Source organism: Coenobita brevimanus, chromosome 57 (assembly GCF_032717465.1).
Source record: "Coenobita brevimanus isolate Jiangsu-jjx chromosome 57, ASM3271746v2, whole genome shotgun sequence".
In the NCBI taxonomy this organism is placed as follows: domain Eukaryota; kingdom Metazoa; phylum Arthropoda; class Malacostraca; order Decapoda; family Coenobitidae; genus Coenobita; species Coenobita brevimanus.
Window position 1 is genome coordinate 14677407 of NC_137010.1, and position 22368 is coordinate 14699774.

The 22368-nt window shown below is 44.3% G+C and overlaps 1 protein-coding gene across 1 annotated transcript in view; it reads right to left on the bottom strand.

Moving 5' to 3' along the window:
* Positions 1-22368, bottom strand: part of LOC145401902 (transient receptor potential-gamma protein-like) — a 151296-nt gene that overhangs the window by 79931 nt on the left and 48997 nt on the right. The window contains exons 5-9 of the mRNA XM_080274008.1: positions 17366-17508; positions 13223-13424; positions 8486-8656; positions 856-1090; positions 173-328 (exon numbers count right to left, since the gene is read on the bottom strand). Coding sequence (XP_080130134.1) covers positions 173-328; positions 856-1090; positions 8486-8656; positions 13223-13424; positions 17366-17508 — 907 coding nt within the window. The remainder of the gene's footprint in view (positions 1-172; positions 329-855; positions 1091-8485; positions 8657-13222; positions 13425-17365; positions 17509-22368) is intronic.

Here is a 22368-nt window from a genome sequence, read left to right on the forward strand (position 1 = left end):
AGAAAATCTAACTGGATAAATGACTGGATGGCGTAATGAATTGTTGCATGGATGGATAAAAGTAAGAAAATCTGAATGGATGGATAAGTTGTTGGATGGTAAGAAGATTAACTGTATGGATAAAAAGTAGGATTCTCACTTCTTTCGCTTTCACTCTCTCTCTCTGCCTTACCAAAGACCCACGCCAGTATCAGCCACTCGACCAGCGATGGCGGTGCCCCCCTACGCGTGGTGACATCAGTGGCCACCCATTTCTTCAGCGTGGGTGTGGCGCCGAACCAGTCCACGATCACTGTCTCGATACGCTGCGAGGCAAGGATCAGCAGGCCTGGCGGTGGGATGGGAGGAAGGATAGGAAGGATTACATTAACAGAGGTATGTGTGTATGTATGTATGCTTTAGTAATATTAAATCAACTAATCATTCACTGAACATCTGTCTCTCCGTCTATCTATCTATTTATTTATTCTAATACTTACAAAGAAATGATATAGACACTCCAAATATTTCTCGTGTACACTCAAGGAGTCTTGTGGGTAAAAATGTGAATGCACGATATTGCTTGCGAATTTTGTGTTTATTTAATTCCAGGAAATCAGCATATCCATGGATCCTGTGATTCTAAACTGACTTATCTGTGTCTCGTATTAAATTTTTCATGGGAATTTGGATGGAGAAGGCGCTGTAATCAAATACAAATATAACACTAACGACAATGCTAATAACAACGCAACCTCCTTCATCAACATAAGGCGTTAAGAGAGGAAGCAGAGTGGCACAACGCATTAACGATAGATGACCAGTCTGCCTCCCTTGATGGCATTACATAATTTTCATTAAAAAAAAATCACTTACACAAGAAGGTTAGATAAGAGGCCGAGTGGCAGATGAACTTGATGAAAGGCTTCCTCATGGTCTGGCCGAGGGAGGTGTGCGGGGCCAGGATGTACACGATGGAGAAGATGGGGAACAGGAGGCCGATTTTGACGATCTCCAAAGCCTGAAGGGCCATGTTCTTACGTCGGAACCCCGGCAGACCCTCATACCAGATGGAAGCCAGCAGTTGTTGTACGTTGGGATGCGCCACGAACTGAAAAGGGATGGAAGGGTAAGTGGATGGACATGGATGGTGGGATGAGATGCGCGTGGAAGATGGACAAATGGACAGACGGGTAGACTAACAGAAACACATAAAGACACACAAATGGATGGATAGAAAGATGTGAGACTTGGATATAGAGAGAATTTCGCGTGCTGATGAAGGATGGATAAAAAGATGAGTTTAGAAGATGGGTAGAAGGGTAGATGTGTGGATATACAGAGGGATGAATGCTTAAATAAATCAAGGCCTTCCTATCATATGTAAACCAGTTGTTGTTGTACGTTGGACATGTGAGGTGGATGTTGTGGAAAATAGAAAAATGGATCGGTGTGGAAGATGGGTATATGGACAGTTAGATGGAAATGAGGAAGAGAAGTAGGGAGAGGAAAAGAGCGAAGGAAATGAGGGAGAGAAGGAAGGGAGGGAAACGGGAGAAGGAAGGGAGGCAGAAAAGTATGGAGGAAAGGGAAAAGATATGGTTGGGAAGGGAAAAAGTAAGGAGGGAAAGAACAGAAGAGTGAAAGAGGGAGACAGAAGAGGAGGAAAGGAGAGAATGAGGTCGAGCGAATGAAGGGAAGAAAAGGAGGAAGTGTGAGGAAAAAAAAAAAGATAGAAAGAAAGAGTGTGGGAAGGAATAAAAGAGAATGAAGGGAAAAAAGAAAGTGAAAAGAGAATAGGATGATAAGAGAAAGGGAAACAAGGATGGAAGAAGAGCAAATTGAGTTTCAAATGGATACAGGAATAGAAAAGCAAATAAATATAACAAATGGATAAACAACCGCCCAAGAAAGAATAGGCTGACAGTACACAGATACAAATACACCATCCCACACCGTCCCTGCACCCCCCTCCCCGAAGAAAAATAAAGAGAATAAAAAGTTATGTTGGGGGGCAGAAGACCAGGCAGATAAAAATTTCGACCCTCACTGCCATCTACCGCTTTATAAATAATATTCTCAAGCGTTAAGACGGTCGCTGGGTGGTAAATGAGGAAGCACGAAAAAAAAATTCAGTATATTTGTCCCTCCTCGGTAACAATCCCTTCCCCAACAACACACCACCCGTCCTCAACATCCCGCTCCGTCCCTCCACTTCATTATTCCCAGCTCATTCTGCCAGTGCGAGGTGGTGGGCTAGATAATACAACCCCGAGGGATGTGTCATTACTCATTAACGAACCCTCCTCTCATGACAACCCACCTCTCTCAATTATACCCACTAATGAAACCTAATACCAACCTCCTCATCTATCATGCTATCTACCTATCTATACCTACAGCCAGACGCCATAATGCCGGATGGGGCGCCAAGAAAAAATCGCCTCCACGTCACCCTACCCTCCGCCATCAGGCTGCCCCACTTGCTGGTCACACTATTCTTTACACTTAAAGCTCAACTATATCAACCAGTAGTTTCGACCAGAGAACCTCAGGGTATTTTTGTACCTATTCATGAAAGACCCCTCCTCCCACGACACACTTCTAATGCATACGGTACTTCCTCCAAATAGGTGTGCATGTATATACCTACTGTATGTATGTACGAGTATATAATGATCCCATAACACACCACCAGCCCTCATATATTGCTCCACTTTATCTCTCCACCTCATTATTCAAAACTTATATTGTCTGTGAGCGGTGGCTGCAACAAGAGAACATCCAAAATTTATTTTATCCCTATTCAGTAACGACCCGTCCTTCTATCACACACCATCCTCCCTAATATGTCCTCCCAACTACCATTTCCATTATGATCAACTTTATTTCGTCTTTGAGAAAGTGGCCACCAAAAAGCAAAAATTAATTAGTAAACAAAGTATAGCATAGCACATAAAATGTAAAAATAAAACATGTACCTGTTCCTCCTCTGTACAGATCCCCTTCTTCCCACGTCACGCCACCCTGCTTCATATGCTCCCCAAGCTGCACTCTCATTAAGATTAATTAATTACGTCAGCGAGGGACAGCTTCAGAAAACAAATATACAAAAATAGAGAACCTGTCCCTATTCAGTAACGAACCATTTTCCCACAACACACCCCATGAACCCTTCTGAGCTGCCACGTTCATTTTGCTAAACTAAACAAAAGCATCTTCAAGTATCTCTAGCCCCAATAAGTAAGGGCCTCTCATGACACGCCAAATATGCTTCCCAAACTGCCACTCCACTTCATTACCCTGATTTAATTTTGATCGTCAGCGGGGCTACAACAACCACTTGTGTCCCTGCTCATTAACGACTCCTTCCCCGACACACCACCCTCCCGCCCCACCCACCGCCTTCTCCCTCCATCTCATTAAGTTCAGGCAATTTTTCCAGTGAGGGCTTGCTTGCACACAAAAAATATAGTGGCACTTTCCCTGCTCAGTAACAACCCCGCCTTTTCCAAGGATTCTCGTTTCTTAGTAAGAATCACTGTTTTTCCTGGAGCTTACCCTACCCAATGTTCCATATATGTATGACACGTTGCCCTACAAAATGTATGATGGTAATAGCCTCTCCTTCCACGACACACAACCCTGCCTCATATACACTCCCACACTGTGACCTGTTATACTACAAGAAAATGATGGGTAACAAGACAAAGGATATCTTTGATAGCTCACTCACCCCTGAAATATTACAAAGGTTAAAAATAATTACCGTATTTACTGGGGCGGAGTGATACCCGGGTGTTCCATTCTGGCAAAAAACTGGTCCGAGCATAGGCCTACCACTGCGCAGATACGTGTTCCTAGGAAAATAAAAGTGGCAATACCTCCCCCATCCCCGGGTCACTCCACCCCATCCCCTGTGGGGGCAGGGGGAGTCCCACCATGCCTAAAACCTGGCCCATGTGAAGGTCTGTCACTAGGCAAAATTTCGTGTTCTTAGGAAAAAAAAAAAAAAAACTATGGCCGCGCCTCTCGACTCTGACCGGAACACCTAAAGGCCGCCCCCAGTCTTCCTGTGGTGGCCGACCCTCGGAGGTCCCACTGTACTCAAGACCTTGCCCGGGTGGACATTAACTACCGTAAAATTTCCTTTTCGTAACAATCCATTCATATTGATATAATCTGCATCCCTTTCATATCTATATAATTTGCACCCTTCCTTCACAAAATGATAGTACCCTAGTGAGACAGTGAGTGAGTGACACAGTTAGGGACAAACACTGCATCTGGCTGCCTCTGTGGGTGCGACAAAAACCTGAATGGAGAAAAAAATGGAAGTTAGCATGTCTACACATTTCATAATGACGTCATACCCTAATGCTGATTTTAAATGGCGCCAATCCCCTTCGTGGCACAGGGACCCACGTCAGGCTGCTGCAGTCCTGAACGTTAAAGGGTAAGTGACTGACGCAAGTCCCAGGAGACGTTTTGCGTGATCAAAAAATCTTTATTCTACTACTAGACCACTTTTTTTTTTCTTGGCCACAAAAACACAACCTTTTTTGTGCTTTTGAGTAAATCTGAATTCGTAAATGGGCCTAAGCCAAAACCATTAATTCTGAAGTTCCAAACATAACCGCTATTTATAATTTTAATAGTTTTTTTTAAAATTAACCCAAATAGTCGTCTGGCGGTACCGAATGAGCTACGAGGGTCTATATATAACTTGTAATACTTGTCTGTCTTTTCTGTCCTTTTCTTCCCTTCCCAGATTCGTCCTACCTTCAGACGATTTTCCTCAACTTGGGAGATGTTCTCAAGCTGGACGACTCAGAGATCATGAATCGCTTCCTTACTTTAAAAAAAAAAAAAAAAAAAAACTGAAAACAAAATCAAAACGTAATATGAAATAATACAGACGTCCTCGGGCTGAACGGGCTAAAAGGCTTCGGGCTCCTTTGACTCACTCAGTTGGTAAAATCGTCAGGCGTCAGTTGAGATAGAACAGTAGAAATGAACTGACCATGAGGCGGTTAAAAACAGTTGCCGTTACGCTATCGCTGTTTTCTTTTTCCCATACCGCTCTTTTATGAAGTTTGCCTGTCCTATTTCTTTAGTATTTCTGCTTTCATATCTATTTTTTATCAATTCACATCTTCTCTTGTCACTCATCTCATTTGTGATTAGCTTCAGTCACCCCCCCTCCTCTCTCTCTCTCTCTCTCTCTCTCTGCCCCCTCTTCCTCTTGATATTTTTCTCTCAGTTCATTTTCTCTCGGTTAATGAACTTATTCTGAGTTCAAAGTGATTTTCTGTTTGCAAGACACATAAAGGAAATTATAAAATATTGAAAATTACGGAGAGAGAGAGAGAGAGAGAGAGAGAGAGAGAGAGAGAGAGAGAGAGAGAGAGAGAGAGAGAGAGAAGTAGTGAGAGAAGGAAAGAGAGGAAGAGACAAAAAGAGAGGGAGTGAGTCTGCATAGAGATAGCTCTAATTAGGATGATATTAGCCGCCACGGAGAGGAAAAATTGTGGAGGCAAAATGAGAGATGGGAAAATGGATGAGAGGAGACTGATGGACTGATGGACAGACAGACAGACAGACAGACTAGCAGACGTACACAGGAAGATAAACAGAAATAGATGGGCGGATAAAGACATATTCTGATACAGACAGACAGACAGATAGATACAGAAAGACAGACAGAGAGGCAGATAGATGTACACGAAAACGAGTACCGGTACACAGATAAGCAGGTAGATACAGACAGATAGGAACAAGCGTACATTTAACAGCTACCAAACTCAACAAAAAAGACGACAGAGATGACAGATTTCTCCGTTAGTTCATATCAGCCATTTCTGGTCCACTGCATGACTAGACACACTAAGAGGCCAATAATAGCGTCAATTATCCCATCAACGAGGTGGCAAAGTAGGACTGGGGAAGGGTTGTGTAAGTAGGTCAAGTGATGCATGTGCGTGTGAAGTGTTGTATTGCCTACGTGTGTGTGTCAGCGTGTATATACTGTACGTCATTAGTAAGAACAGGGTAAGAGCATACACACGTGAAAGGACATACTACTAGCACCTAATTTAAAAGCCACCACGTCGTGAGCTCAAACCTAAAACACGTGTAGAGAGATCAGGAGATGGGTACGCCAGCATGGGGCTACCACAGCATCGTTAGACTAATACAAATCTATGGACACAGTCAATAAGAAGGAACACACCAATTACATCAACTTGTTACTGTGAATCAGGTACACACACACACACACACACACACACACACACACACACACACACACACACACACACACACACACACACACACACACACACATTGTGTTTCAGTGTAATAGCCAACCAAAGCCAAGATAAGCCTTGAGTGCCTGAATTCAATATCCTTTCCCTCCTCTCCTCTTTTCTTTTAAAATCTCTCTTTCTCCCTCTCTCTCTCTCTCTCTCTCTTCCTCTATCTCTATCTCTCAAGTGCTTCTTTTCAGTTTCCCTACACACGTCCCTTCATAAGCTCAATTTTTCGATTTCTGTCTGCGTGTCAGTCCATCTGCCTGTCTGTTTGTCTGTCAGATCAAAGTTTCACCCTATCTTTTCCATAACTTTCTCTCTCTCTCTCTCTCTCTCTCTCTCTCTCTCTCTCTCTCTCTCTCTCTCTCTCTCTCTCTCTCATCAAATATTCATTCCCTCCTCTCCCTTCTTTCATAATCTCCATTTTTCCTCTTCTCACTCTCACATTTTATCTTCTCTGTCCGACTCCCACCCTCCCTTCTCTCTCTCTCTCTCTCTCTCTCTCTCTCTCTCTCTCTCTCTCTAAGCTTGACCTCACTATGGTGCGTGTCTTAAGCTGAATAAAATACCGTGATAATGACAATAAAGCATATAAAACAACCCCGTTAAAAAACAAAAAAGTATAATGAGTCAGTCAAAGCTTAATTTTACGTCTAAAAAAAAAAAAAAAAAAAACTGGGCAGGAAGAACAAAATAAAAGACGTTCTACTGAAAGGGTAAAGGTCTTTTTCTACCGTACTACGATGACTGACATACATACATACGTACATACATATATACGTACACACACACACACACACACACACACACACACATTTATTTCCCCGGCGACTTAAATCAGTTTCCGAGACTTTTTTTTCGAACTGGAGGGCTTGGATAAAAGCTTCTTTAACTCTTTCAATCCAGGAACGTGTGATTCGTATTTCCCGCTACCGGTCGAGTTTATCTTATCTTTTTTTCCGAACTGGAGGAGTTGCCCACCTTCAACTTCCGTCATTAATAAGATGCTCTCCTAAGCCCACTGAAATGGTCTGACAGGAACGTGAATAAAGTGCAAAAAAGTCGTTGCTGAGAAGGGGTTGACTCCTTCAGTACCACGACGCTCTCACACCAGCGGTAAGATCAAGAACTGTAGCCAGAATACCAGGATCAAAAGACCTTATTAAAGTTTTCCAATACCTTGTTTTCCCTGCTCCTCATTCCTATTTCTGTTTTCATCTGTCCATTAATGTACATCCTTATCTATCCAGTTATGAATCTATCTTTCTGAATCTACATATTAACCCAGCTATTCATCGTTTTGTTAGTACACCTCCATGCACCGTAATGCATTCTCATTCAATTCTCTCTATCTTTTTTTTTTCTCTCTCTCTCTGTATGTATATATATATATATATATATATATATATATATATATATATATATATATATATATATATATATATTGTCCTCGCCTCCTTTACTTCTATTTTACGAGTTTTCTTCAGTGTTCCAATTCTTTTTCTTCCTTTCCTCTGCTTTACGCAACTTCCTCCTCCACCCTTTTCATATACCTCATTTGTTTATCTCTCTCTCTCTTTACTTCTCTCTCTCCCTGTTCTATCCGTGTTTTGCTTTTCTCTTGTTTTTTTTTCCCCTCTTACCTTTCTGCTTTATCTTCAATCCTTTCCTCTTTCTCCTTCCCCCAAGTCTTTCTTCCTTCAGTTCTTCTCTCTCTTTGTCTCTTCTCTCACTCTCCATGCCTCTCATTTTCTCTTCTCCCTTTACCTCTTTCTCTCTGCTTTATCCCTTCATTCTCCCTGCTTTCATCCTCCCCACTACTTCCCTCTGTTCTCCCTGCTTTCATCCTCCCCACTACTTCCCTCTGTTCTCCCTGCTCCCCCTCCTCATATTCTTCTGCTTGAGTTTGATGGACAAATTCTGTGGACACATTCTTTTCTCATCATCTCTCTCTCTCTCTCTCTCTCTCTCTCCTTTTTTATCTGATCAAATTTCCGCGTCCATCTCTCGTTTCAGCTCTCTCTCTCTCTCTCTCTCTCTCTCTCTCTCTCTCTCTCTCTCTCTCTCTCATCTGATCAAGTTTCCATGTCCATCAGATTTCCATTTTTCTTCATCTCTCTCTCTCTCTCTCTCTCTCTCTCTCTCTCTCTCTCTCTCTCTCTCTCTTTCTCTCTCTCTCTCTCTCTCTCACCCACCTTCTTCTGCTTCAGCTTAATGGCCAGTTTGAGCCTATTCAGATGCATCCTCTCGCCGTGCTCGTAGGTGGGGCCGGTGGGGTCGTGGTTGAGCAGCACCTCCAGTTCGTACGAGGACCGAGTGTGGTCTAGCAGGGCCGTCGCGAAATCTTGGCACTGTTTCCGTAGTTCCTGTGGGGAGGTGGAGGGGTTAGAGGTGGAGGGGTTAGAGGTGGAGGGGTTAGAGGTGGAGGGGTTATGGGTGGACAGGTCAGAGATGGAGAGGTTAGAGGAGGTGAGGTTAGAGATGGAAAGGTCATAGATGAAGAGGTAAGAGGTGGTGAGGTTAGAGGTGGAGAGGCTATAGATGGAGAGGTTATGGGTGGAGAGTTGGGGATGAGGAGGTTATGAGTGGAGAGGTTACAGACGGAGAGGTTAGAGATGGAGGGGGTTACAGGTGGAGAGGGCAAAAATAGAGAGGTTAGGGATGGAGAGGGAGACAATAAAGCAGGAAGTTGTAGGTAAACTAGCGAGGGGAATGTCAGGAATGAAGGAAGAGTTTTTGTTGACGGGGAGACTCACGAGGTGGAGGAGGGAAGAAGACCGACGGATGTGGAAGAGGAGACAGGGAGAGGAAAGGGAAGGGGCAAGGAGGAAGGGGAATAGGTGTGGAAGAGGAATATAACAAGACCTTTACTTCTTACGAGGAGTGGGAGTGGCGTAGTAAAGATGTAGCGAAGTTAAGACACAGGTTCAGAAGTTCCCATAAAGAGACGGAGTGATGGAGGGAAAGGAGGATAGGAGAAGAAATGGGAGGGACTGGGGATAGAGAGGAACGTTATCAGGTTTCCAGAGCAATTGTTGAGGTTAGGAAGGATGGAGAAAAAGGGGAGGAGATAAATACACTGTACTCTCTCATTTGCAACACAGTGAAAAGGAAAAAAAAAATAGAATACTGTATTGGAGGGTATGGAGAGAGAGAGAGAGAGAGAGAGAGAGAGAGAGAGAGAGACGATAAACTATGTCGTACCTTAATTTCCCTCCCTCTCACTACTCCTCCCCCCCCTCTCTCTCTCTCACTATAACAGGTGGCAGTACCCTTCGCATTTCATCTCCCTCGCTTATCTTTCCCTCCCTCCCTCACTCCCTACCTCCTCCTCCTCCTCCTCCCCTCCTCCCTCCATCCCCTCTTATCTCCCGTTTCCTTCCTCCTCTCTCCCTCGTCGCTTATCTCCCCACGCTTCCCTCCCCTCCTCCTCCACCCTCCCTCCCTCCCTCCTTCGTACTCTCTTGTCATTCCTCTCTCTCTCTCTCTCTCTCTCTCTCTCTCTCTCTCTCTCTCACACACACACACACACACACACACACACACACTTCATTCTCACTCCTTCTTTCCCTTCACCTCTCATGCGCACACTTCCTTGCACAATTCCTCTTTCTCTCCTTTGCATCCTTTCATCTGTTTTTCTCCCTTCCTCCTTCGTGCTTCTCTCTCTCTCCTTCATCATATTTTCACTCTCATCTCCCTCTCTCCTACTTTCCTTCGTTCAAATCCCCTTTCTTTGCTTACGCTTCTCTCTCTCTCTCTCTCTCTCTTCCTTCCGACACGTTCCCTTCCTCCTCCCTCCCCTTCCTCCCTTCTCCCTTCCTCCCTTCTTCACACAAACTGAAATATTCAATGCACTGCCAACTGAGGAGGTGGAAAAATGAAGAGAGGAGGAAGAGAAGTAAAAATGAGGAGGAGGAGGAGGAGGAGGAGGAAGGAAGGCAGAGAAGAATGAGGAGGACGAGGAGGAGGAGGGAAGGCAGAGAAGAATGAGGAAGAGGAGGAGTAGGAGAGAATAATCTCCATTTAGATTGCTTCTCTCTCCTTGCCTCCCCCCGTTTTCCTCTCTCTCTCTCTCTCTCTCTCTCTCTCTCTCTCTCTCTCTCTCTCTCTCTCTCTCTCTCTCTCTCAAGACTATAAGAGGGAATTAATTCTTATGAAACTCTCACCGCTACCCTGACGCCCACTTCCTCTTTCATTCTACCACTCACACTCACTATTTCACTCTCTCTCTCTTCCACATTCACTGCATCATTTATATTTTTACTCTTTCCTTCACAACTATTCATTTTCTCTCCTTCGCTCTCTTCCACCCTCTCATTCATACCCATTCCCTCTCTCACAATCGCCCTCTTACTTTCTCACTCACTCACACACTGGATCTTATAGAATACTTATTACCATCACTCTCATTTAGCACTGATATTTTCCAAGTTTCTTACATTACATTTGGTCGGTCGGTCGGTCTCTCTCTCTCTCTCTCTCTCTCTCTCTCTCTCTCTCTCTCTCTCTCCAGTAAGACACACTCACTAGCACACAACCCACTACAGAACATGACACTCTCTCCCCAACGCCCCCTAGAATATGACACTCACTTTCCCACCCACTCTCACACAACTCAGTGATCCAACACGTTCACTCACTTTCATATGTCCTGTTCCAGTCTAAAGCTCACTCTCACACGCCTCACTCTCACACATGGCTCGCTTAATTTGGCACTCTAGCTCACTTTTACCTGTCTCATTCACACACGATTCGCTGTAATTTGAGCCTCACTTTCACTCAATTACCTTTCGTCATTTTCACAGTTTACATTCACAAATTTCAAACTCACTTTCATACTCACTCGCTTTCACATCCCACCCACCAACTTTCACACACTCAGTTTCACATCCCACCCACTCACTTTCACACATGAGTAACTTTCAGAGTCCTCACTTTCACACACGACTAATTCACTTAGACAGGCATATTCACAGAAGTAACTCTCACTCACACTCAGACATTTCAAACACTCATTTTCACGACTCGCCTTCACACACGACCAACTCTCACTTTCGTACTTCCACCTGATCCTCGCTCTTCCTCTCTCTTGACCTTCACTTGCTACTTGACACCACTCCTCTCTCTCTCTCTCTCTCTCTCTCTCTCTCTCTCTCTCTCTCTCTCTCTCTCTCTCATTTATCTTATGTCTGTCTTTTCCTCTCCTCTCTCTCCTCTATTTTTTCTTTCTCCCATTTTCACTTACATTCTCTCTCTCTCTCTCTCTCTCTCTCAGGCAGTCGTCAAGGAGTCTTTGTGGTCATTACTGTCTCCCACTGCCTTCTCACTCGCTGACTCCCTTACCACTTCTCCTATCCCTTTCCGGATGTCTATGAGGGAGGATGACATTCAGTCCTCTCCGATACCTCTCAGTTCCCACTCATCCCTCTCCCTTCCCACGCCGTCCTGTTCATTCCCACTCTACATCTCCATTCCATCCCATCTCTCTGTCCACTCGGTTTCCTTTCTTCCCAGTTGAATCCCCTCGCTCCCCATTCATTCAACTCACTCTCCACTCCCTCACTCGATCCCTTTTCAGCTCCCAAGTCGTCTGGTAAGAGTTCCTTGTTCGTCTTGCATCCCACTCAATCATCTTTCGTTCAGCTCCTCAAATTTCTTTCCACTCCATACCATCCTTTCCACTAATTCTAACATTTTCATTTCACCGCCTCCAGTCTTGTTTACAACCTCCAATCCCATCCCATGACCTCCAAACTCATCCAGCCACTTCCACACTCACCTCCCCCATCTCTAAACTTACCCCACTGCCACCAAACTCATCCCATCATCTCCAAAGTCATGCCACCACTAACCTCATCCCACCACCCCCAAACTTATCTTACTATCTCCAAACTCATCCTACTACCTCCTGACTCATCCCACCACCTCTTAACTCATCCTAACACCTCCAGACTTACCCCACCACCTGCAAACTCACCCCACCACCTGCAAACTCGTTCCACCACCTCCAAATTCATCCCACCACCTTCAAACTCATCCCACCACCTCCAGGCTCACTCCCACCACCTCCAAACTCATCCCACCACCTTCAAACTCATCCCCCCACCTCCAGACTCATCCCCACCACCTCCAAACTCATCCCACCACCGCCAAACTCATCCCACCACTTCTAAACTCATCCCACCACCTCCAAACTCATCCCCATCACCTCCAAACTCACCTCACCACCTCCAAACTCATCTCACCACCTCCAAACTCACCTCACCACCTCCAAACTCACCCCACCACCTCCAAACTCACCCCACCACCTCCAAACTCATCCCACCACCTCCAAACTCATCCCACCACCTCCAAACTCATCCCACCGCCTCCAAACTCATCCCACCACCTCCAAACTCATCCCATCACCTTCAAACTCACCCCAGTACCTCCAGTCTCTACCCATCCCCATTTCATTTCCAACTCGGCCCTATCCCTCCCACTTCAATCACTGCCTCACCTCTCTCATCACACTTACTCCCTCTCTCCCAATACCTTTCAAGCCCATCCAAACTCGACACTCTCGATCTCACTCACTCCCTCTCCCTCCTCTCTCTCTCTCTCTCTCTCTCTCTCTCTCTCTCTCTCCACTCAATTTCCACACTCCCCAATCGTCCACAAACAGCTCCCTCGTATTACAAACTTGGACCTGTCTCCCCACTCAGTCCCTTACCTCCCAACTCAATCCCACTCCCTCCAATCAATCCCTCTCCCTCGCTACTCAATCCCACTCACTCCACTCAATCCCTCTCCCTCGCTACTCAATCCCACTCACCCCACTCAATCCCCCACTCTGACTCTCCCCACTCAATCCCCCACTCTGACTCTCCCCACTCAATTTCACTTTCTTCCACGCCGTCCCCATTTCCCTCCACTCCCTCCCCACTCACCTGGTACTCGCTTCTAAACTCGTGCTCCATGAAAGACAGTCTCCTCAACTCCCAGGACAGCTCGAAGGCGGTGAGGATGGGGTCTTTGGAGGAGAGGGCGATGAGGGAGGGCGAGGCCAGGGCACGGTAGCTGTTGATGCGGGACCGGCTGTGGCGCAGGGAGTCCTCCTGCCGTGACGTCACACACTCGTCACACCCGCACCTGAGGCCAAGTGAGGTCAGATTAGGTCACGGTGGATTTTTCAGGTTTACATCAGGTCCCATAATGGATACATTGTCATATAACGTTAAACAGCGGTCATGCATTTTCTAAACTTAATAATGTGCTATTCACAGTACTGGAAAGAAGTCTGCGGGCCCACTCTGCCAATTTCAAAACCACTGAGGAGATGTAACATTTCATATATACAAAGAATTACAAAGGAAAGCTAACAACAGCAGATCTATTGGTCACTGAGGTTCTTTGTTGCAGACTGACCATCATCACCGTCATCATCATCATCGCCATCATCATCACCATCATTATTGTCACTGTCGTCTTCATCATCATCATATCTTTCCCACCAATTTGTGGTAATGTATTGGACCCAGAAATAGGAAAACGAAATCAGGAAAAAGAATTACCAACAAAATTGCACGGTGTAATGGAACCCACACCCACTCGATAATATACGAACAGATGGAGTGGACAAGAAAATCGAAAGCCCGTACACTACTATCGTTCATACCTTATAAATTCTCAGCTCCACCTTACCGCTTAATTTGGAGTCTAAAGTTATGTATCTATTCTATGAGGTGAAGAAGAGAACTGTAAAGCACGAAGACTATCCAGGATCCACAAACCGATGTAAACATGAAAATGTGAGAAGGACTGAAAAGTGACATTAAAATAACTCTGATGGACATATCATGAGAAACGAAAGCGATATTCAGTGGCTATAGAAAGTGATATTAATTCCATAGCCATAGTGCGGTATTGGTGTATCTTACATAATGTGTGTGTGTTTGTGTGTGTGTGTGTGTGTGTGAGAGAGAGAGAGAGAGAGAGAGAGAGAGAGAAAGAGAGAGAGAGAGAGAGAGAGAGAGAAAGAGAGAGAGAGAGAGAGAGAGAGAGAGAATAAAGATCTAGACAGAGGGAAGTCACAGAGGATAACGAGAGGAAAACAGAGAAAGTAGAGGAAAATATAAGAAAAGAGAACAGGAAGAAATGGGAAGGGAGGCAGATAAAAAAAAGTGGGGACATAGGAGAGAGGAGGTATATATAAATGTTTCTGAGGCCACAGACGTCAGGGGTGAGAGAGAAAGAAAGAGAGAGAGAGAGAGAGAGAGAGATAAAAGGGTTACAAACACTCCCCATCAACAACTCATATGTGCTGACGGCCTTGGTATTATATTCCTGACACTACCCCACAATTTTATCATAAAGAAGAAAAATCAAATTCCAGGGTAACCCATATAAGATGCTATGTGCAGTCAATAACTTCATCCTCTCCTGGGACATATACTTTTTAATTCGATCCTTTTTCAGATGGTCACAAATTCAATCCCTTTTCAGATGGTCCCAAATTCGAACCCTTTTTTCAGATGGTCAAGAACTCGAACCCGTTTTCAGGTGGTCACGAATTCGATCCATTTTTAGATGATCAAAAATTAGGATTCCTTTTCCAAACAGTCATGAGTTCGATCCCCCGGTTATGACCTGCCCCGTGAGAGGTCATTTGCATACTCTGAAAATTAGACTTGGTAACTTTTTGACGGAGTTTTAGACAAGGGCATCTGATTGGCTGGCTCCCTGTGGGCCCTGGATTGCTCTCTCTCTTTCTCTCTCTCTCTCTCTCAGAGCCGATCACCATTCAACTCTCTTATCACACTGAAGAGGTTCATCTTTCACTCCATGCGTTCCATGCGCTTTGAGAGAGAGAGAGAGAGAGAGAGAGAGAGAGAGAGAGAGAGAGAGAGAGAGAGAGAGAGAGAGAGAGGCATGACACAGACAACAGAAAGAAAATAAGAAAATAAGAAAAAATGAAAAGAAAGAAAAGAAGGAGGAGGAGGAGGAGGAGGAGGAGGACAGTGAAAAAAAAAAGGAGGCAAAAAAGGAATGAAAAAGGATGAGAAAAAGAGAATAATATAATACTGAGATGATGAGGATTTTATACTATATATATGTGTGTGTGTGTGTGTGTGTGTGTGTTCTCGAGGAACTGAGTGTGTATGCATCTGTGTTTTAATTAGTGTCTGTGTGTTTACGTATGTCCGGGTAATTAATGACTGTGTCCCCAAGCATTTTTAAATTCTGCGCTTACATGACCGTATGTGCCTGTGTTTTGTGAGTGCTTGTTTGCCTGTTTGTTTGCTTGACTGAATGTGTGTGTGTGTGTGTGTGTGTGTGTGTGTGTGTGTGTGCATACATGCGTTGGTGGATGTGGTGTTTGTATGTGTGAGTGCGTGTAATGCGTAAATACACCTGTGTATGTGTGTACATCAGCGGACATGTGCGTGTGAGCGTCGAGGAATGATTCAAGCATTAAAGAGGAGGAACTCAGCCTCTGCCACACCCAGCTGAGGAGGAGCAGGAGGAGGAGGAAGAGGAGGAAATTATATCAGTGAGAAGGAGCCGTAAACTAAGCGGCAAAAATAAATAAATAAAGATAAATAAAACAGAGAATACCTGAAGGCAAATCAGGTGTTCAAAGTAACAAAGCCGCCATCACTAACACTTCTGCCTGGCCGTAGACGCACTGACACTTTTCATTTACATCACCGGTGAATGATACTAAGCTGAGAGACATCCTAGAGGCAGAGGGGTTCACTGGACTTTTAAAAACTGTAGACTACGATGACGTATTTCAAATAAAAGTATACATCAAACGATCTAATTCAGATTGGGAACAACCTGTAGTAGCGTATGGGTTACTGAAGGCCAGATCCAACTTCTACTTGAAATACCCCCAAAAGTAAATAAGTATCGTTTGGAGAGAGCACGAATATATATATATATATATATATATATATATATATATATATATATATATATATATATATATATATATATATATATATATGTCACCGGCATCAAGAGGTTAATGAAGACGAAAAACTTATCGGGAAAAATTCTACAATACTGAAAGTACAGTATGGGAGTGCTGTTGTAGCTAGAAATGGGTGAACGATAATAAAATCAAAAGAAAAAGAGCAAGCAAGGTGAATATGCGATAATGAAGAATGCTATAACAAGCGATGATTATGGGAGAAGGAGGAGGAGGAAGGGGGGGGGGCACAACAGAGTGAAATGAAGGAACAAATAAAGGGGAATGAAAAAAGAAAAAAAAAGAAGTGAAAAGAAAAATGTGGTGCACAGAAGAGATAACTATGATCAAATGGAATAATCAATAATATTGTGGGGGGGAAAAACAGCAGAATGCGTGAGAGGAGGCTTGGGAGTGTTTTCCCTCAACTCAGATATACCACTTCCCTACACCCCACCGCCCCCTCTCTCCTCACCTGACACCCCACGGCTGAGGAAGCGTTGCCCCCCGTCGTTGTGCAGTATTCTGGTGATTCCGTGGTTATCCCAGTGATCCCTCTCCAGTAATACTCTCTCATCTTATATCCACCATCCTTCTGTAAATTATATCTTGCTGAGGGAGCACTGCCCCTCCATGTCCGACATTATTCTGATCATCTCGTACTTGTTCCTATGCGCCTTTACCATCAGTCTCTGTTACCTCTAAATGCATCGTCCCTACTATTCATTCACTTTTCGGAGCCGAGATACGAGTAATCCCCGCCCACTAGCCTATCACTAACCAAGCTCAGGCTACAACAAAAATCTCACAGGTATAATCTAGTGTTGGCTGCAGGTGCTGACTTCCATCACATCCAATGTTTGTATTGCGTCACATCATCCTTCATGTCCACTGTAACAACACACGAGATGAGAGACGGTCGGAGGTGTTTGTTTGGCGTCAAAGTGAAAGATATTACACACATTATTATCGCGTGGACCTTGACGCTGCTCGCTACCTCAATAGGTAATGAATACAAGTTAAGGTGAAAAATGAGTATAGGCACCTTCATTCTGTCCCTTCACCTTAACCGTACATTCCCCTGCTACCGTCCTCCCCTCCCCCCCCTCCGCCTCACCTCAAATCGTGTGGCTGTGGGAGCGTGGCGCCCCTGTCCAGCAGGATTTTGATGATCTCGTAGTTGTCCCGGTGCGCGGCCAGAATCAGCGGGGTGATGTCCGGGGTGAAGGTGGCCGTCTCGGGCGGAATGGCCTCCCAGCTCTGAAGGAGGCAAGGAGGAAATTAGTGGGTAGGCAGGAAGGTATGTAAGTAGCTGGTTGGTTGGTTGGTAGGTGGTTGGCTAATTGGTTTGTTATGGAGATGAGATGGTTGCTTAATTATGTAAATAGTTGGCCGGTTGTTTGACTGGATCTTATATATACCATAAGTATTTATGTATGCATGTACGTATGTACGTATGTATGTATTACTATAAGTATTTATGTATACATGTACGTATGTATGTATTTATGTATGTAAGTATGTATGTATGTATGTATGTATGTATCGTAGGTAGGTAGGTGAGCTGGTTGGTTGGTTTGACGGATACTACGGTACTTAGCTAGTTAGATACGAAATTGGGTAGGTATATGGTTGACTGAATGGTTAAATCATTATAAAGAAGACATTTTAGCAAGATGGTTAAATAGTTAAGATGACTGGATTCCTGGTTTACTCTGAAAAAAATAAAAAGTTTGCAAACAATTCATGAGAAAAACAAACTGTGCTAGCCCCAGGCCAGGCCTCAACATTAATCAACACAGACATTGACAAGCTTCAGAAAACACAAATAAAGTCTTAAGAATAATAACAAGACACACCAGAGGGGGGACGTGGAAGGTGTGTGCAAGATATTCACAGAAGAAATCTGTGTAGCATGTGAGGTGGTGTGTGGGGTGAGGAGAAGACGAAAGGGATAGCAAGGAACAGCATGGTGGAATGAAGACGTGAGACAGGTTGTGGCGCAAAAGAAAGTATATAGTGAGTGGATGAGAAACAGGGACGTGGAGGAAGTTGAGAGACAGAAGAGAAAGTTATATGCAGAGAGGAAGAGAAAGGTGAAAAAATTAGTAAGGGAGAGTAAGAAGCAAGTGGATGACGAATTTGGAAGGATTTTGAGTGTTAAGTGGAGGGAATGTAAGAAAATGTTCAGGAAAGAGGTAAAGAGAGTTGAACAGGGTGATAAAGAAGTAAGTCGGGGAGTGAAAGATAAAAATGGTATATGCTAGTGGAGAAGGGAGAAATAGTAAGCAGATGGAGAATACACTTTAAGGACTTGCTGAACATAGAGAATGAAAGTAATGCGGGTTTAAGTGGCTGGGGAATGGCTGGGAGGAGGAGGAAGGTGAGAAGAGAGGAAGGAATCAGTAGGATGGATGTAATGGAAGCAATGAAGAAAGTCAAAATGGAGAAAGCCCCAGGAATTGATGGAGTGTGTGGTGAAATGCTGAAGCACGGGGGAGGGAGAGACAGTAGTAGAATGGATATGGAAGTTGTGCAGATTGGCCTGGGAGGAAGGTAGAGTTCCGGAGGATTGGAAGTCAGGTATAATCACTCCCCTGTACAATGGAAAAGAGGAAAACGAAGCGTGTGGTAATCATAGGGGCATTTGTCTTCTCAGCGTAACAGGAAGAATATATGGTAGGGTACTTATTGACCGAGTTAGGGGTATAACAGAGGAATTAGTTGGAGAAGAACAGGGAGGTTTTAGGAAGGGAAGAGGTTGTGTAGATCAGATATTCATTCTTGGGTTTTCAGTGGAAAAGTTTCTAGTGAAGGGAAAGAAGTCGTCTGCAGCCTTCATGGATTTTGACAAAGCATAAGACAGGGTGGGTAGAAAAGGAATGTGGAAAGTATTAAGGATACATGGAGTAAATGGGAAGTTGTTGAATTTGCAGTGCCTGTGAATAGCGAACTGAGTGAATTTTTCAATTTGAATGTTGGATGAAACAAGGATGTGTCATGTCCTCATGGTTCTCCAATCTGTATTTGGATGGGATTATAAAAGAGATACAAGGTAGCGCAGTGGTTGTTGGAGCGACCCTAATGAGAGAGGGCAGTGTTTGGAAACTTCCTGTACTGTTGTTTGCAAATGATACTGTATTTTAAGTGAAGATGAAAGGGAACTGCAAGGCTTGGTGAATGAGTTTGGGAATGTGTGTAAGAAAAGGAATCTAAAGGTGACTGTAGGGAAGAGGAAAGTTATGGTCTTAATGAAGTCACTGGATGTACAGTGATGCTGGATGAAGAGAAAATGGAAAATATGAGTGCGTTTAAGTACGTGGATAGTGTGATGAGTAAAGATGGAATTATAGAGGGTCAAGTGCTTGAAAGAGTACAGCAAGGAAGAAAGATTGCTGGTTCCCTGAAAGCAGTGATAAGGAACAGGGAAGTGCATGACAGTATTGTGATACCAACTCTAACCTATGGAAGTCAAGCTTGGACCTTGTCGGAAGGACATAAATAAAGAGTGAGGGCAGTGGATATCTGAGAGGAGTATGTGGAGTTACACGGAGAGACAGACTGACAAATGAGAAAGTGAAGGAGCGCTGCGGTGAGGATATGGATGTGACAGAATGCGTTACGAGAAATACGCTGAGGTGGTTTGGCCATGTGGAAAGGATGGAGAGAGAGAGAGAGAGACCAACGAGGAGGGTGTATGCGTGAAGTGGAGGAGGGGGGAGGGAAGGGGAGGCCGAGGATGAGATACAGGGATGGAGTGGAGAGGTATATGAGAGAGGGGGGTGTGAGCTAGGAGCAAGGCAATGAAGTGGCAATGGACAGGGCGACATGGAGGCGATTTGTTTGTGGCCACCTCTTACGGGATTGAGGCGCCTGGCAATAGATAGATAGATAGCTAGATAGACAGATAAATAGATAGAGACCAAACCACATATACAGATGACTTACATCAAGGAAAAAAATACTTCCAAAGACCATATAAATATGAGAGGTTACAAAGGACATTGCTTCAGCTCAAGATACATCCCACCATGTAACTCCATGCTGCATCACCCCCGTCCACACAGAAACAAGACACGGACAACTACCAAACACTACACAGAATATCTCAGCAACATCCCCCCTCCTCCTCCCATCACTATAAGTCATAAACACATACAAAAACAAATAGCCATCCAAAACCTCCAGCCAAACAGCATCCTCCAAGAACCACCACCAGACACACCCCTCAGAAACTCCCCTACGCAGAGTCACGAGTACACCCAGCTAGACTGCGATGCGGCCACCACGCTTCCCTGCAACAATACCAACACATAATGCAACTCACAATCTGCTTGGCCCACACTGCAATGCAACTTCACCACACAACAGCACACTTACTCACCATATGCACCACACCATCACAACACAGATAGTCCTTCAACATAACCTCAACAAAAGACATCTGGGAGCGACCGGTCGAAGTCGTCGACGTCCTGCGTTCCACTGGGTTCACAACGAGATGAGCCTAGGGTTGCAACAACAACTGTTTAGGTTGGTGTGTGGGTAAGCAGGTAGGTAGGTGTCCAATTACGAAGGTGGATAGGTAGCAATTATGTACGTAGGCAGGTAGGTAGATTGATGGACGTCTAACTGACTGACTGGTTAGCTGGTTAATAAATCTAGTGGGTAGATGACTAGTTGTTTAGCTGCATGTTAGTATGGTGTAGATAGGTGGATAGGTGGCTGGCTGTTTAATTGGTCGGTTCGCTAGTTACGATGGCATTTGATTGGTTGGCTGGTTGGTTCGTTGGTTGACTGGCTGGCTGGTTGGTTAGTTAGAAGGTTGATTGGGTGGGTGGGTGGGTGGTAAGGTTGGCAGTTGGTTGGTTGGTTAGTTAGCTAGGTGGTTGACTGAGTAGTTGGTCAGTTATTTTACAGTGTTACTCCTTACACCCAGGCACGTCTTTTAAGTCTTATTCTAGTTAATGCTGATCGACCGTATTCAATTTCCGTAAGACGTTCCCGGGCTGAACTGAAGAAAAAAAAAAAAAGGGCAAGTACAATATGCAATAAAGACTAAACATCCTGTACTTAGTTTTCCTCTAAAGATATATCATAAATTCTGATAAATTTTTTTGTTTCAGCCAAAAACAAAATTACGAGGTTTTGATCTGTTTTTTCGATATTTTAGACAGGTCCAAGACACTTTTCTTTTATGGCATTGTCGTCGCAAATTATTTTTATTTTACTCTTGAAGATAACCAAAGCTAACCTAACCCAACCTAACCTTCAGGAGTATAATAATAATTTGCGACGATAATGCCAAGGAACAAAAGTGTCTTAGAATTATCTAAAATACCGAAGAAAACCGGATCAAAATCTCGTAACTCAATTTTTGGCTGAAACTATAATAATACCGAAATTCCAGTTCAAGCAACAACACAGACAAAACGATGAACACTTCTGTACAGTGCACGTTGGCCCGTACTCTCGTGCTCGTGTTGTTAACAGGATCTCTAACATCGATTCCTCTTATCCAACCATCCATCAGACAATCCACTACAGCCCTATCAGGAGCGTAGGGGCCCGTGGCGAGGCTGGCCAGTCCTGACATTTATGCCAATGAATCTAATGAGCCCTTTTTAATTTAGTTTTGCTATCACCAGACTTTTTACACAGTTTACAATATTTTCTTTTTTACTGGAGACGTTAGATACGACCTTAATGAACCCATTCACTACCAGAGAACCTTCCCATGAATAAAGTATACAAATAAAAAAACAAATACATCATCGGACTGAAGGGTTAAGGCGAAAGTAACCAACCTGACTGCGGCCGGTGAGCATTACAGTGCTACAACCCAATCACCCCTGGGAAATGTACCGCTATGGGCCAAATCCGGTTCAAGCGCCTTAACTCATTAGGCCACCAGGCGTCTAAAACCTGTATGAGGGCAATGGGGCTACAGCAATACACTGCACAAACACACATCCTTGATCTCCCTTCGTGCAACGAATGACCGTCCTATAAAGGGGACGGGACTCATGTGCGACAGGGGATATCACATATATATAGACAGATAGATCGACAGATAGATAGATAGACAGACAGATAGATAGACAGATAGATAGATGGACA